Here is a 17,656-nt window from a genome sequence, read left to right on the forward strand (position 1 = left end):
GTTTACATACGATGTGCGATGCATCCTGCCAGTCAGCATTACAGTGCATAAAGGCAAATGAAAATGCTGTAGTGTTTTGAACACTTTTACAAAGCCATAGATATTAACATTGAGTGCATGTCGGAGAAAGAAATTCACAAATGGAGGTGACGTGGCAGCACAGATTCAAGCAAATGAGCAACCCCACACATACTTTAAAGGGACATTCCATTAATTCTAAATCACTCTGCCACAGAATCCAACTATGTTGCAGAAAACAGTTGTAAAATATCTTCTGTGTCTCTGAAGGGAGACACAGAAGAGAAGTCCAAAATGTTTCACTACATGGTTTTGGTCTGTATTAAGCTATAAATTGAGGAATCAGACCTTTATGGATCATTGCTGCTTTACTTTTTCACAGACATAGCAAAACTCACAAAAATCTCAAATAAATTGGAGGGCGCTCCAGTTTCAGAGTTGTTAAACTGTGACAGACAGACATTGCCCATCACAGATCCACCACTGGGATTTAACCAAGCAAAGATACTGTACAAGCCTCCTATTGGATAATTACTACATGGATGAAAATGTTTCAGCAGGAAACAAGTCTTTTAACCAGAACTGATGCAATGAGTAGCATCTCGTTTCATAAACAACCATGCAGAAAGACATATCCCAGAAAGGAGTGTAGTCTGTTTGAGAAGGCTAAAATCACTGCCATGCACTGTCCAATTCTTTATTAGAAACATAAAGACTAGTGGAGAACCTTCGTCTTTGGGAAAGAAATGTGTTTAAAAAAATTGATTGTTCAGTTGTTGTTTTTTTCTGACCAGGAAGTGTGTAACACTTGAGCTGCTTCTGTTAATTAGCAGGATGTCTCCGTCAAGCCTAAATTGTAATAAAGGCAACATATGAAATTGCTGGAATGCCCCTCTATAGATTGTGGTTTACAGTGGTGTGAGGACAGTCATACGTTGGAGTCTTGTAGTTAGACAAGCAGGGAAGTCTGCCACACATGTTTGACCCAATCATGCAAAACCTGGAGGTGTTATGCATTCATACAAGACAAATGGTAGGGAATATTCTAAACAAACATCGCACAGGGAGGTTGTGTAATTAGGGTACAGTTGTGTGTCTAATACCATGTGGTAAGCCCTAGGGTGTGATGGGATGTAAAGAAGATGACAGGGTTCTGTTTTCCAGATCCTTCCAGTAAGATCTTCATGTTTATAGTCCTGTTGAGCTGTGGCGTGGCTGGTTCAGATGGGTACAGAGGGGTTCAAGATTATGTGGAAGGGAAGAAGTCGAGCTGCAGAAAATGATTTTTAGACTTATGCTAATCCAACCATTTTTCTTTCCTTTTTTTCAGCCATCCACATATCTGTTAGTTCATTAGGGCCATGGTGCTTTCAGGCTGACCACCAAAGATCCCAGAGAAAAACTCAAGTGCCAGCCGCACATGGATGGGTACAAAAACATATGAGGTGTAGATCACCATGGCGATGGCCGAGAACAGGATGGAGTTAAAGATGGATTTTTCCCATGGTTCCAGAACATAGATGCCAGTGATGAGCAGGTACTGGTAGTACAGCCAAGCCAGGTACTCCCTGAAGTTTTTGAAGTACATCCTGCAGACTGTATGGAGGAGAAATACAAGTGGGGGGTTGTAAGACTCAAGCAAATGCCTGTTGCCCAAAGCTAGCTGGGATAGGCTCCAGCCCCCCGCGACCCTGAATTGGATTAAGCGGTTCAGAAAATGAATGAATGACAATTTTGGATGTGGAACATCAAAAGAGGGTTGCTTTTTTTTTTTTTTTTTTTTTTGTAAGACCATTCATATACAGATTAAATTTAAAAAAAAAAAAAAAAAGTAATTGACACAGTTCAAATGTAAGCATGTGAGAACACAGTAAGCTAGCTACAGCCAATGATGAAATCTATGATAAAGCCCTGAACCCCCCCCCCCCGCCCATTAAATCTACTTTTTGATCTCAAAGTCCTAATATGGTTGAGGTACAATTAAATAAAGAAAAGTACACCCTCTTTAAATACTATTTTTTACATAGACAGCCAGAAAGATGACTTCAGATGACTTCTGAGATACTTAAGTTCAAGGTCGTCCCAAAGACTGCAAGTTGTCCAAGTGTTGTTGCTGTTAAACACACCCAAATTATCAGCCTTGCACCAGTGTGCTTAGCCGGTGAAGTGAGATGTTTGTGCTGATCTGCTCTAACTGGATTTAACCAAACATTTCCTCTTTGGTCTCATTTGCACAAATAACACTGTTAAAATGCAACTTTGCAAATCTAAGCTGAGCCGCTGTGGTCTTTTAGAGAGGTGTTCCCCTGGCAGTTCTTCCAAACAGACCATTCTTATTCAGTCTTCTTTTCTAATTTTAATTAAATTAAAACATGTCACAAGCTTGGCCCTGTCATGTCTAAAACGATGTTCTTGGATTTATGCAACAGTAAGGGTATATTCACACATTGCTTCTGCATTTTGTTTTAGTTTTTTGGTAAAAACAAATAAAAAATATATATTTCTATGTTATATGCTATTTGTCCATTTACTAAGTTTTAAGACCTGACAAGTATCTTTATGTCGACTAGAATAGACAGAATTGATTTAGGCTGTTTTGGGTTTTTTTTTTTTTTTTTTAGTTAACTTTATATCTACTTCTATTCTACTTTAAATACTCTCAGGAAATAAATCTATAACAGTCTTAATTTTATTTGAAATGTAAATCAATTGTCTTCAACGCTTCTCTCCCATCTCAAAACCCCATAATGCCCTGAAGGGCAATCATACAAGCTTACAAAAAAAAAAAAAAGACCAGTCGTTTGGAAGATTCAGTCTTCTGGGAAGAGAAACTCAGAATTAATCCCATGGGTCTAATATGGTAGAAACAATAGGATTGTTGGCGCACGTCTTCCCAAGCAGGAGCTTGCTGCGCCACAAGAGAAATGAATCACGTTCTCTCATGTTGTAGACTACAATACCAAAGCTGCCACTATAACATTATGATTAAAATAACAGATTTCAGAGCACTGTTTACACAGTTTATAATGGTTTCACAATCTTTTTATGAATAGCACCTGCCACTGCGGTGAGGGTTAGAGCCAACAGGTGGAAGATATTTTTTTTTAATAGTAGAATTAGAATAAATAAATAAATATGCAACTCCCTGCAGGATTAAACATAAATGGACGAACAACAAAAATCCGTCAGCGTAACCTTAGGAAAAATACACTAAATGTGCATTCTTTTATTATAAAAAATAAAGGCTTCTTGTTAAAAAAAAAAAAAAAAAAAAAAAAAAAATCTGTAATGGCTTTAAAAAAAACTGCAAGTTTAAGCTGAAGTTAAAAGCCAGTTTATTTGCTTTATTTGTGCATACGGGCGTTACAATAAATACGATTAAAGGGGATTAATCTTCTGTTTGATTATCTGTAAAGCCAGTTTTGTGTAATTATAACTGAATCCATGTACCGACTCACCTCTGCAGCCGACGTGAGATCCCCTGGATGTCTACTAGACAGATTGTAACAGACGAGCTGCAGCCCGCGTCCCACTGCTGCCCCGCTGCTTTGTGTAAACGAAAAGCAGTCTCACCAGTTCGCCGCTCGCATATATGCAGTCCCCATACAGTGTATGAAAATGGCACCACACCCACTCCTCTTGCTTACACTCACCTGGCTCACAGATCATGCAGGTGGACTGACCGAGCGCTGGTTGAAGCATATGGTGGCGCGCGTAAACTGCGCCTCAAAAAAGGGGGGGCAGGAGATGTTGGCACAGTGCATCAGCGGATCAGCAGGAATCGGTGTTCTGGTTTTCAGCTCGTTTTCACCCATGGAAAGTCTGCAGCTTTGTGATGCATCCTACAACTTTTCCTCTGTTTGTGTCGCATACCTCGCGCATCTGTCCCACCATGCTGCAGGAGACGCTGCGCCGCAGCACCACCTCTGACGTAGTCCGCTGCAGGATGGGACACAAGCAAACACCGCGCAGAAACCTCACTGCTGCAAACAGAGTGCTGTTTGCTTTGATTATGGAGGTGCATAAGCACAAAATACACAGAATATGAAAATGTTTTCCAGCTGACAAGCACTGCTCACAGTAAACCTTTCATAAACGCTTCGTTGTCTCATTTGTTTACAAAACATCTAATCTCACTTAGACAATTTATCAGGGCATGTAGCATATAACAACCAAATTTAGGAACTATGTATGGAAAATCATCTATTTAACTTATTTTCCTCCATTTTGAGGGCTCAATCCAACATACAGTTGGGAAACATTATCTCCATGGTAAGATTTAGGCTACTGCCCAGCGCGGTTAACATTGGCATTGTCTCCATGGCAGTGGCGGATTTAAGAAATTTGGGGCCCAAGGCAAAGGTAGGCATGGGGCCCTATGATAAATACTGCACTTTTACTCCATTACTGTACATTTTTCTCTCCTTCTTGAGCCTCCACCTTATCGTGGTGGAGGGGTTTGTGTGTCCTGAAGATCCTAGCAGCTATGTTGTGGCTTTATGCCTCTGGTAGGGTCACCCATGGCAATCAGGTGTCTAGCTATGATAACGAGGGCCCCCCTCGGGAGCCAGGCCTGGAGGTAGGGCACTCGAACGAGCATCTGGTGGCCAGGCCTTTACCAGTGGGGCCCGGTCGGGCTCAACCTAAAAGGGTTACATGGGCCCCACCTCCGGTTGACACAGGAAAGACTATGCAAATATATGACAAATGCTAAAACTGCCCACAGTAAATTAATTCATTTCAAATTAACCTAACATTAAACTTATACATTAGTAAACAATAATACACATTAAACCAATATTAATTCAAAGCTATAAGATTAATAGGTATCATTTTAATATAGAATATAGTGTTGTTAATAATATGGCCCAACCAATAAGGATTTTTTTAAAGCAGATGTCAATTATGATATTTGGCAACAAAATAAAAATCTTAACTGATTCAATGGGACAATTAATTTAAAAAATATATAATGAATTAATGGCCTGATGGACTGGCAACCTGTACAGGGTGTACCCTGCCTCTCACCCAAACAATAACTGATAATGATGGGCTTCAGCTTCTTGCAGCTTCCTGCAACCCTGAATTGGTCTAAGCAGATAAAACAATGGATGGATGGATAATGACTAAAATAACTTCTTTTGGGGATCTCAAAACTTACAACAAATAAAATATCAATTATAACCTGAACATTTTACTTAACTTTACAGCAGGGAGGGATTTTTAAGCACAAAAACATGCAACAAGACATTAAACCTCTGTCTGAGGTTTCACTCATCATTTACCTCCACATGAAGGACCCTCCCCAACAGATGTCAAAGTTGTTAGTGCACTTGCAGCAAAGATGTTATGCCTTCATATAACTTTGAGGGCTGCTTTCTGCTTTTCTCCTTCTTTGTGCACTTTTTAGTATTGATGTAGGATTACTTTTTTTCACATTCTTTTATTTTTTCTTGCCTCTTCACACCATTTGTTTTCATATGGTTTGTGGTCTTCCTGGGTCCTTTCTGCACATGTGCAGTACGATGGACTGATCCATTATATTGGAGACTGGGGGGGGGGGGGGGGGTGTTAAACATAATATAACAAGCATTCTGCTGGCATTTTAGCAAAATCCTTTTAATCAAAAACAGAATTTATGTTAGTAATAAGTAACTATGTAGTAAATAACCATAAGTGTATGACAAGTTTTATGGGGGCCCTAGGCGACTGTAGTTTTGCCTAATGATAAGTCCGCCCCTGCTCCATGGGCCACCAGTTATGCATGGATCCACTGCAACTTGGTTAGCTTTAAAAGGATGACTGGTTTATTATCCTGGAGCCCTGACTCCTCATGCTAAACATCAATGCAGAAGATTTGTTCCAGAAATTATTCATTTTAACATGTTTGTCTTATTGAGGGAAAAAAAGTCTGTCAAAATGAGGAGTCTGGTTCTGAAGTGAAAACGATTACTGGGCAAAGTATAAGAATGAACATGGCCTTACAAATTGCAGTTTGGAGAAACAGCTCAGAGATCTGATCGAGCAGAATTCTGGAGGGATCCTGCATACAGACTGAATGTCACAAAAGCAGTGATAATAAATGATTATATGCTTAGGATTATAAAATTTATAAATGGAATAAATTCTAAATATATATTTCCACAACAGTTTCACCTTGGTTGCAAAAATTTGTTTAGACATTTAATCCAAAGAATTGGATTCCACAATCTGAGCTCACTGTGTCAACATAAAGTTGGTCGTCTGTCATCTTGAAATTGAGCCCATGGTACTAGAAACTACAGGTAAATGTAGCTAAAGGTGGTATTTTCTATCAAAACTACTTAGTGGGTGCAAAAATAGTGAGAAAATCAGGCAAACACATTCACAGGTCTCCAAACACTTACTGCATGGATTCACTTCATTCACTTTCCCAAGTAGATCTGATTACTGTTAACCGGCTCAAGTTTGTGAAAAAGGAGACAGGCTATCCTCCGCCCACCTTAAGTTAAAATGTGAGACATGTCACAAATAACGCTGATGACACAAAAATGAACTTTTTCCTCTAACATGGACAAAACAAAATGTAACTCTAGTTTCATTATTGATCATTTTAAGCATTTCAACCTTTGAGAACAATAATGGCATTACAAAGCTCTTTGTAGATAACCATCCCAATATTTCCATAAACCAATATACCAAAAATATCTGAGCATTTCATTCAGCTGGCTTCAGCACTGTGACCGAAGGCAAATTCTCTAATTGGTCGCATGTGACAGGAGAAATGGCTGTGCATAAGCATATGTGCATATGCTATTTAAATAAAACACAAACAAACAAAAGAAAAATATATGTGTATCAAGGTAATAATGGCAAATCTTAATATGAAAGTGTTATTTTTCATATGGGCACATGAGCGAAAGCCTGGCCTTTTTAAAAGCATTTTTGTGTATGGAAGTATCTTCCTATTGAAGAGACATTTAAAAAAGGCCTAGAAAATATTTAGGTGTTTGTATTTATATACCAGTAAATACTGATGGTTAGAAGGATTGGACTGGTCAGAATTGTGTTGTTCAGGTAATTTTAAAATGCACCTTTTAACTCAGGCTAAATCAGATATTATAGTACACACTGCTCTTTGTGGATGAACTGGTTTTGCAGCAGAGGGAGATTTTGCATAACACCCATGACAGAAAAGGGACTCCGTACCTGGCTCAGCTTACTTAAAAGTGTGTTCATTTACATATACTGCCTCCTTTTTATATTAGACACAAAACTCACTCTGGTGGATGGCAACAGAAAACATCTTTTGAGGTTTTTGTTTTGTTTGTATTCAGCAAATGTCTTCAAAAAAAAAAAAATTATCCATCTATCGATCGATCAATAGATTGATCGATAGATAATGTTAAAACTGGGGTAGGTAATGTTGGGAAGCTAGAAAGATCTGAAAGTGGCACCCTGTCTTGGCTCCTTCCCCTCTGGTTTTGCTCCTTGTGTGATATTATAAGAAATGAACAAGTCCATTTTGGTCCGAACGTTTGGATTGGTCAGAGTTTTTACAGATTTACAGTAAACTGAGGGGTTGAACTATATCTCTTATTGTTCATGATTAAAAAATGTACAGACTACTATCAGGACAGGGAACCACCCAGAGTTAAAAAAAAAAAAAAGAAAAAAGAAGTCTCTGAGCAAGATTACCTACCCCAGCTAGAACAACATGTACACTCCATTACTATATCAATTGGAAATTTTACTTAGAGATGGATGCTACTAAAATGACGGTTTGCATGAACAACGCAGGACACAGCCTGCTGTTATAAGATAACCGAGGGACAACAAGGTGAAACAACCAAGACCATTTATTCTCGCTTTATGGGGTAAATGTTACAAGTTATCAGCGTTAGAATATCTGGATTTCATTGACATCAAACATTATCTGTCCGCGGTTTAATCAATCCTCAGTCTGGTGGTTGTTCGAAAATCAGATGTATAACATTATCACTGCATCACCAGTGGACATGTATATAATTAGCAAATTGGTGGTCAGTGTCATAAACTGGTTAGTCTGTCATCATGTCAGCACCCTCTCCCCCCGTAGCATCTGACAAGCTGAGCTCTTCCAGCATTTCCATTAGAGAGATGCGTGGTGCTCCATCATCATCAGTGTCACTCTCCACAGGGATCTTTGAGACATCTGAAAAATAGACAGACCAAAATGAAAAGACTGACACAAGTTTTGTCAGAAACTGGAGCAGTTTTGTGAGTAAACGACTCCCGGACTGATGGTGAAAACATTAAAGGAAGGCTTGAAGGTTGGTAGCATGTGGTGAAAAAAGAAAGCCTGTAGTCCCAAGCTGCTCACCTCTGAAGATATTGACATTCTTCCTCAAAGCCTCATCTTCCTCAAGGTCCTCCAGGAAGTCCTGGTATTGTCTAATAAATAGAAAATCAGAAAAAAAAAATTTCCATGTGGCACAACAGCTGACACAACGTCCTCAGCATATTTGGTATTATTTTGATAAATTATCTGACTGGAAATAAAAACAAGTTCCAATAGCATTTGAACAATATTTTGTCATCAATCTTTTATCAAAAATAAGAAGTCTAGGGAAATAATACATTTTTTTTACTGTCAAATGGAAAATTACTAACTATCTACCATGTTTGGTATATGCAAAATGTGATGCACCTTATTCTTCTTTTTCTAAGCTTTATGTTGCTAAAAAAAAAAAACACATCTGAACTTCAATATTGCACTAGTTTAAATGATTTTTCAGTGTTATATCCAAAGTCTCAGACAAATGCAACTCTAACCTCTTCAATATTAGCCAGAAAGGGGCATTTATTTATTCAGCTTTTTAGCAACACTTTGTGATTGATGGGATGGCTTTTCAGAGGTTTTTTCCATTCACTAGAAGAGAAGTGAATAAGCACACAGTAACAATCCTACCTCTCATCAGTGTCCATGCCTTCACGGTCTCTGGCCATCTCCTGTAGTTTCCAGTTTCGGCGTCTCACTCTCCTGCTGCGATCATAGCTCTTTTTGATTAGCACCTGTCCAAAAGCACAATGTACAAAATGAAATATGAAAAGCTATTCAAATGTTTTTTGTTTTTTTCCTGAGCATGTGTGGAAATGTGCTTTTTCCATGAACTAATCAAGTTAGTATTTTTCGTTACCACTAGAGGTCAGTGTTACTCAAGTGAACAACAGGCACCAAACTCGTTTGGATCCTGAACTAAATGAACTAAGGGTGCTCAGTGAAATGCAGCTTAGTCTTACCACATCAGGAACATGGTGAGGGTTCATTTTGTTCAGGTACTCATCATTGATATTGGAATTGGCAAAGTCGTACCTGTAGTGTGAGAGATAAATATAACCCTTCTGATTATGGATGTGACGCTACATGGTTTAAAAATATTGTAAAGAGAAAACAGACTACAACATCTGCAGTCTGCTGAAAAACAACCACTGCTCCTAATCCCTTGAATAAACAGCAGCACAAAGACCGTCAAGATGTAGGGCCATGAACAAGCATTGGGTCTGGGCCCCAGTCTAAAGCTCAAAGTTGGCTGTCTTGTAATCAATCTTAACTCCTCAGCAATCTAACACACTCACCCGAGAACAAGGTCTCCGATGTTCAGTAAGTGGCCCAGAAAGGTGCGACAGTGATACTGCTGAGTTGTATTCATCTCTGATGTTTTCTGGACCCACACCTCAGCCAAGGTGTGCTGTAACACACAAATGGGGAAACATAAATGTAATTTAAAACCAGTTTAACAGCTTTATTTCTATTTATTCCTCCAGCCTTTTCAGGCAGTTGCACAAATAACAACAAAACATTCAGAAGGAGGGAAGACGGGAAGCCTAAAGCAATCAAAAGAAAGTCCTGAAAGGTCTGGCCACTTTGGCTCGAATCCCACTTACAGGTTCAGGGATAATGTAATGGCTTGCTATTGATTTTGCCTGCAAGAGAAGAGTGATGTTCCCCCATAATGCAATCTGTTCTGCACCAGCAGGCACAGGCCCTTACCTTGTTGGACCTCATACCAGCTCCAGCTCCCAGCTTCTGGTCTCTGATTATGTCAATGTCCATAACAATGAACTCCTCAAGTTGTTTTGGGTTACAGAGGTTGTTGAAGGGGCTACGCCAGTATGTGCTCCCATCCACCTCAGCAACTAGAATGTTAGAGATGATTTATGCATTACTAATAGTTGATGAGACATCACTAAATCAGTAATAGTTCAGTACCCATTTATATTTATTTGACAATTAAGTAGATTACTCTTGAAAAATATTTCTGAAAATGTAGACTTTGAGTTATGAAAAGTTTCTTTATCTAAAAGTCAAAATCCATGGAAAAATGTGTTCCTCTCAAAACTCAAAATAAATGGCACAAGCAGAAAAACAGAAACACAAGCCAACCGTCACTGAAACTGCTGAACAGACTATTCCACCACTTAGAACATTTTTAGCAACAAAAACAGCCTGCAACTTGACGAGTGATTAAAAAACATGCTGCTGCAACATGTTTGAATTCTGCTGAGCAGTAGCTCCACGACTTAAATAAAGGTAAACACCTGACACTAAAGCAGCTCAACAACAACCGTCACAACACTCATGTTTATCCAACAAAGATGATTTAGCCATTACAATCTATAAAATGAAAAGATTTTTTATTTTGTACCATTGAGCAGAAGGTTATCGTTACAATGACCGAGACAAACGTGGTTAGCAACAGCTTAGTGAACAAATGAAGACACTATAAGTCTAGCACCTTCACACTATAAAAAAATAATGCCTCTGCTGCATTTTGCTGAACAGACCAAAATAAAAATCCATAAGTAAAATATATAAACACTTCAAAAAGCTGCTTGCAAGAACTGAAATGCACATTCATTATTCAATAAAAAACATATGAGCTGCAACTCAAACCTGAGAAATTTCTTCAAATGATAATGACAATATAATAGTACTTTCTACATTGATCAATCCCAATGACTATATTTCTGTGCCAAAACCACCTTTTTTAGTTATGTTCATATATTAACAGTTAGGTTTATATTCACATTACATAAATAAACTCTTCATATTTTCTGTCTCACTCAAATTCACAGCTCACAGTAGACAAGGCTGCATGAGTTTCTCAGCTGGAAGAGTTGAAGCTGAAGAAGACTTTGGGGTCATTTGGACTCATCTGTACTTTGGCAGCACAAATACTTACTCTGCAAAGTTCGGGGATCAATGAGATGGATGGTGCTCGTGACACGGATGCACACACAGATTTGACCCATGTTACCCAGGCTCTGCGCCAACCGCGGTGGCAGGCACACTACGTTGTCCTGGCAACAGCACACAGACAGACAACCTAGGGTCAAACCAAGGTACAAAAAAAAAAAAAAAAAAAAAAAAAGCAACAGTCCTACAAAACTGTTTGTTCCTGAAATAAAAGCACATTTTCATTTAAGGAATATGTCTCTCCATGTCCCCCATCATTTAACTATGTTGTGAAAATACATCCAAGCTGCTGCCTTTTATAACACACAACTAAAGCTAAATGTCGAAAAGGATTAAGATTCTGTTGAAAGCATCAGCTCAGAATAATTATACCCATCTTACCATAGTTTTTAGTACCAAGTCTTATGAATTCTTCCAATCCTACAGGTGTTACTTGTCCACGGAGGCATCACACTACAATCAAACTACAATAAAAACTGTAACTCTAAAAATGACACATACCTTGCACACAGGAACAATTTCTACAGAGAAAGTGCTCTTGTAGTTGTAAGTATTCGAGTGGATGTCATGAGAGATGAGGCGCTGTGATGCTTTAGACCTTGAAACAGAAGGAAAGCATTTAATACTGTCATTACTATATCAGTCAAAAACCACACCACATATTCTATTAGCTGGAAAGATGACAGCAAAAGACACATAAATGCAACAAGATGTTCTGTTGATATGGAAAAAAAAGCAGGATCTGTAGCTTAATTACTTTACTTTATATCAACATTCGGTGAACTCCAAATTTAATGAGATAAAATCTATAAACCAAAACTACTAAATAGATTAAGTCCATCTACTCCAGCACAAACTTCCATAAATGTAATATCTGCACTGATAAAAAACAAGAGACATTTCACTGTTTTTAATAGGTTTGCATTACAGACATAGACTGTATATAAAAAGATGGACGGAGCCTCCGTGATGTCACCCATAAGTTTCTGAAGAGCTGAATTGAAGCTCAGTGGGCGGTTCCTACCATCGCCATCTTGGCAGGGGCATGTGTGTCGTCTCGCCCACACATCGAGCGAACTCCGAGCTGCCTGTAGCTTAGAGCTAACCCGGAGCTAACCAGCGAACAGAGGTAAGGGGGCTAAAGCTAAGTCACGTTGCTAAGCGGCTAAAAACTGCGGTTGCTCTACGTTTTTCTTACTTGAAGCAGGACATCGGGTACCTGTCAATCAAAAGGACACGCCCCTAAATATGCCGAAATTTGAGATTAAATTACTTTTAAATAGGAGAGTTAGAAAAAAAAATCCCTCCCCCCTACAGTTGTCATGAGGGTAAACCTGACCTATTAAAATGGATTTTTGTAGTAGGCTGTAAACATGTTTATTTGTGCTGTGAAGTTGTTTTTTTTAACATGGGAGTCTATGGAGATTTGCTGTTTTTGAGCCCCAAGTGGATGAGGGGGGAACTGCAGTTTAATGCACTTCTGCATAGGCTTCACTTTTATCTGCCGGAGGTTGCTGCATGATAACAGATCACCTGCTAACATATATTTTCAACATCAGTCCATACATATCTGGACTGAAGTCTAATTTTGGAATCTAACAAATACTGGTTTGACAAGTGATTTTAAAAGCACACACTGATATGCTTACCTGCAGGGCACGGTGCACTGCAAGAAGTCAACCATCTTCTGTGCGTGCTGCTTGGAGCCATAGTAAAAATCAATCCCATCTATGAGAAGAAAAAAAAAAAGTACCATCAAACACACTCGCCCCATAAATTCATCACAGACATGCTTCATGGGTCTACACCATGGCAGAGCACATATGCATGCAAACAACACACGCAGGAAAGTTGACAAAGCAAAAAAAAATAAAATATGGCAGCCACATGTTGTAACCTTCATAAACCCTTTTAAGTCCTTTCCAAATGTGGGGATGATTTGAATTACACTACTGGGCCAACTCCACTCCACATTCCTGTGCAATAGCACAGACAGCTGCGGCTGAGCTGTTTCTTAATGCACAGCAATTGCATGTGTATAAGTAGCACTCGACATCTCTAAAAAGGTATAATGTGAACTTGCATTTGTAAGAAACTTGCATTGAGTGTCTGCTTTGATTACAGCATGTTAATCAGACACTAAACACTTGCCCCTGTGAGGCCCACATTAGGACAGCTGTGCAATGTCATTGGTGCTAGTGATGTGGATGTATGGGTTGCTGTCTGATACAGGAAGAGGTAATTAACACTTGCATCATTATATTCTGCTTTCCTCTAATCCAAATTAGTTCTGCTGATGACAAATGATGCAAGTTTCCCTCTTTTTGTGCAATGCTGCTAGAAGTCAGAGGGGTAAAAAAGACGCACACCTCCTTAAAGATGTACTCATTCATATTTAGAAATTAGATGTTTAAAATGAACTTACCATGAATTTCTTTTATGTTGAGGGCATTCTGATGGAGTTTATGCTTTAGGATCAGTTGCTCTAGATAGTAGAAGGTCTTTTTATGAACAGTCTAAAGGAAGAGGAAAATTTGATTTTCATTAATTTCTCCTTACAAAAATACTAAACACATGCCACAACCTGCTGATACCTTAAACATCTTAGTAAAATACTCCAGTAGACAATTTGGGTGCATAAAAGATGATTTAATTGGTTTTCTTTTCCTTTTTATAGACACATTGAGCTTGGTAAAAGAAAAAGAATATCTAGGGGAAAAGGTCAGCCGAGAAACGTCAATACAAAAGTAAGAACTGGCCACAGCTGTTTCAGTAATTTTCCTCTCCATTATGAGGTAGCTCTAAACAATGTTGACTCAACTAATTATCGGGGTAACTTATCTAAATGTGAGGCTTATTTCTATACCTGAAACAAATTGTTTTTTGAATCACTGAAGTTTCTCTCGAGCAGTAAATCTAAGTTTGGGTTTGTCTCTGTATCTCAGAGTGACGTCTTCATCTTAAAAGAAATTCACATATAAAGTATTTTGTATCCAGGGTCTTATATCAACCAAGAAAATCACATTTACAAATGTGTCAAAATGGAACTGTTGCCATCAAATATTCAATTATTAATGAAAATGCATGCAGAAGCTCAAAATGAGGCATTAAGTTTACTGATATGACCTATCAGCAAACCAGTTACCTGCCTTTTGCCTAACTTGAACCACTGCCTTCCAAAAGTCTTTGGCTTCCACACGGTGGCAGTCGTCACACATCTGGGGGTGGATGACAAACTCCACCACAAACACCTGCTGCAGGATAGCACCATTCATCACCTGGAGAGAAAGACAGTAACAAGTTACACCACATGCTCAAACCAAATGCCCAACACTGACAAAATCCATGTGTTTATAACTTCCTGTTAACCAAGTAAAATAAAAAGTTTTTTTGTTTGTTTTGTTTCCATTTGCAGAGGGGATTTTAGGTTTTGGAAGAATTTATGTTCTGTATTGTTAAGCGATTTGTAAATGTAATCAAATGTTGTTTTGTCTGTTCAAACAGGTTTCTCTTGTAAATGTGTGTAAATGTGAGTGCCTCAATAAGGCTACCTGTACAAATTAAGGTTAAACAAAATAAAAAAGGTTCTGGAACAAAAGAGTTGGCACTAAAGAGCACAACGGCTCAGGCTCTCCTTAAAGGTCAAGTGGATGAAATGACAGCTCATGGCGAGCCTGCTTTACCTCAAACACACAACTTGTCAAAAACAGACAGATCTGCCGTTCTACGGAGACAGGTCCATTGTTTTATAACGTGTACATTACAGGCGGACAGAATTGTTTTCAGGCATGAGGTAAAAAGGCACATTTCTTTTCAGATATTGAAATGCTTGATGATGCAGATACAATCAACTGTAAATTACCATCTAAAAATACATTTCATGTTTAAACAAATAAAAAAAATCTTGTTTAGTTCACAAGCACTCTTTTGTAACCCTCCTCTGTTTTCTTACCTCTTTCTGGATGGTCAGTTTCATCTTGATCCTTTTGGAGTGGGGCTCTGTCCACAGGAAACCAGCATCAATAAGACGCACCTGTGCAAGGAGAAGTGATATTGAAATTTGTTGAATTGTGCTTCTTTGAATCAACCATGGTGCACATTCAAACAACCAGTGTGTTTAAGTCAATACAAGCAAAAGCAAAGTGAAACTCGGTTGGAACGTCACACAGCATCCCAGTTAAAGAAAAAAAAAAAAAGAAATATATATAACAGATGTCAGTGTGTCATCAAACAAATCAAGAATACAGAATTTTAAGGTTGAAATTTAACATATGTCCTTAAATACCTCTCACTAATTTTAGCAATTGCTTGAATGAGACCTCTTAATTTATTTAAGCTTCTACCAGAAATATGACATCTGTGATTATTAATTATTCTTACTTTAGTCATAGAGCTTTTAAGTTTCTTCAGGCAAAGGGCCAGTAGTTCTCTTGACTCCAGAGCACATTGTACCCAGGTGGCTGGTGGCTGCAAGTACCTGCATGAAACCACAAATACTTACACTCACAACTAAGTTCTTTCGAAAAAGTTTTTGCATAAGTAAAACAATAATTGAACATGTGTTATCACAAACAACTACAAGAAACAAACCGTTCACACTGCTTGCAGAAATGCACTGTGACTTGCTTGGGGATCCCATCTGAGATGTCGACCTGAGTACGCAAGCAGGCGACACACATGTTGGCTGGATTGGGAGGAATGGGGACACCACAGGTACAACACAGGCTGTGGAGGACAATATCAATATTAAGAACAATTTAAAAAAAGAAAATCATACTAATCTCTAGTGTGAGAGTTTACATCTTTTGATATAATCAAAATGTGCTTTTTAGTTTACATTAGATTACTTTGGACATCGTTAAGGCAATGAGGTTCCCCAAAATCAGAGCAACAGCTGGTTTTCCCTCTCTACTCCTCCGAAGTACAATAATTTCCAGGAGCAGACCACGACATAGAGTGTTTATTACCTTGTACACACATGCACCTCAGGGCTGTTAGGGAGGTGTTATGTATGAAATCTCAAATGTCTGCGATATTTAATCCTGTTTTCATGCAGAAGATACCCAGCGAGCTACTTGTATTGAAAAACAGAATATCTGTAAGTGAACCTGAATAAGAAAATTGCAAAGAACTGTCCAGAGTATTTACAGTGGGAAAAGTGTGTGCTGGTAGGCGTTGATGCTTCACATGCCTATAATAAACAAGTGGCTTTGTTTCCACCTACTCAGTATTGTTGTAGAGACATTTAGATGTTTTGGTATTGAAAAACACAATCATGATCATCAATAAGTGTCATCTGAAATTCATAATAAGCTGTAAACAAGCAGTGGTATAGCTTAGATATTTTTAAATAACGTAATGTGTCATGTGTACGAGCCCAGACGATTTTTTTAAATAAAGCACAACTTTATTGGAGAGCATGAATAAACTAGAAATGTATAAATAACGTGGTGATAGTCCAGTTGCAAGGTGACATGTTGGTACAAATTGGAAAGTTTATAACAACAGTATGCAAACAAATGGCAGTAGCTTTCCAGTAGTGTAGATTTGCATATATATATATATATATATATATATATATATATATATATATATATATATATATATATATATATATATAATAACTAAAAATGTACAAATAATAAAGTCAACGTCAATAAAGTCAAAGTCAAATAATAAAGTCAACTATTCTACTTACATATTCCCCTGGCTGCTGTTGGAAGGAGCTGCAATGTACTCCATAGTTGTCAACTTGACAGCTTGGTAGATCTCCTCAGCCCGACGATGTCTAGGGACAGAAAAATGACTGATGAGATCGGCACGTTTTGAGTTTAAACTTTTTCGCTGGGAAGAATTATTGTTATAATGCTCATTTATAACAATGTCTAAAAGAAAGCTTACATTTATAGTATTTGTTGTAGGGTACAAGTATGTATCTTCTGACAGTTTCACTGAGATTTAACTAAAAGTTGTGCTGAATTTGCCTTGCTAACCTAGCTAATACCTAAATTAGTTAGCATTAGAAGCTAAACTGCTCATTTCGGGAACAACTCTCAAATATAATCCTGAGGAAACGCAGAATATAAGGAAAAACGTTTATCAAAAGCGGCAAATAGTAAAACCAAAAGCTGACAAAACTTACAAAGTACTATGAATTAGAACTCCACTAAACACGACACAGACAAGTCCTCCACGTTTTTACAGGGAGGACCGAGGGACTCTGTATGACGTCACATGTAACATAAGGACCCCGGGACTGTTTTCGTTTGCCTGAATAAATTTCATAAGGAAACCCTTGTCATTGATTTATGAAGTTTATATTTGAATTCAATACAAAGATAAGATAATAACAATATAAAGATAATGATTCGATTAAAATTTGAATGTAGATTTTCGGTTTTGCATAAAGTGGCACAGGTA

At 38.1% G+C, this 17,656-nt stretch overlaps 2 protein-coding genes across 3 annotated transcripts; both read right to left on the reverse strand.

The window, feature by feature from the left end:
• Positions 1-1,363: 1,363 nt before the first annotated feature.
• sptssb (serine palmitoyltransferase, small subunit B) lies at positions 1,364-1,606 on the reverse strand (the record flags this gene model as incomplete). Its single annotated transcript, XM_079246394.1, has 1 exon — positions 1,364-1,606. One exon carries the CDS (start codon positions 1,604-1,606, stop codon positions 1,364-1,366), a length of 243 nt encoding a protein of 80 aa, XP_079102520.1.
• Positions 1,607-7,865: 6,259 nt separating this feature from the next.
• nmd3 (NMD3 ribosome export adaptor) lies at positions 7,866-17,451 on the reverse strand. 2 transcript variants are annotated; one of them, XM_079246581.1, is made up of 16 exons: positions 17,379-17,451; positions 16,935-17,024; positions 15,827-15,961; positions 15,617-15,713; positions 15,189-15,269; positions 14,386-14,514; positions 13,662-13,752; positions 12,886-12,964; positions 11,738-11,834; positions 11,223-11,340; positions 10,031-10,176; positions 9,616-9,728; positions 9,280-9,352; positions 8,948-9,051; positions 8,360-8,430; positions 7,866-8,191 (listed from the first exon to the last, which is right to left on the reverse strand). In XM_079246581.1, exons 2-16 carry the CDS (start codon positions 16,976-16,978, stop codon positions 8,058-8,060), a joined length of 1,512 nt encoding a protein of 503 aa, XP_079102707.1. In that variant the 5' UTR covers positions 16,979-17,024; positions 17,379-17,451; the 3' UTR covers positions 7,866-8,057. The 2 variants fall into 2 exon arrangements, with proteins under 2 accessions (XP_079102707.1, XP_079102708.1); XM_079246582.1 differs by lacking the exon at positions 17,379-17,451 and adding an exon at positions 17,138-17,289.
• Between the last annotated feature and the right edge of the window lie 205 nt (positions 17,452-17,656).

The sequence above is a fragment of the Telmatherina bonti genome (genome assembly GCF_933228915.1).
Source record: "Telmatherina bonti genome assembly, chromosome: 9".
In the NCBI taxonomy this organism is placed as follows: Eukaryota; Metazoa; Chordata; class Actinopteri; order Atheriniformes; family Telmatherinidae; genus Telmatherina; species Telmatherina bonti.

Excerpts from the sequence above, each read along its gene's own strand:
- nmd3 (XM_079246581.1), bottom strand. The coding sequence starts at position 16,978 with ATGGAGTACATTGCAGCTCCTTCCAACAGCAGCCAGGGGAATAT. Across the intron at positions 15,962-16,934 it reads AACAGCAGCCAGGGGAATAT|CCTGTGTTGTACCTGTGGTG; the intron begins GTAAGTAGAATA and ends TGTCCTCCACAG. Across the intron at positions 14,515-15,188 it reads AACTGACCATCCAGAAAGAG|GTGATGAATGGTGCTATCCT; the intron begins GTAAGAAAACAG and ends CTTTCTCTCCAG.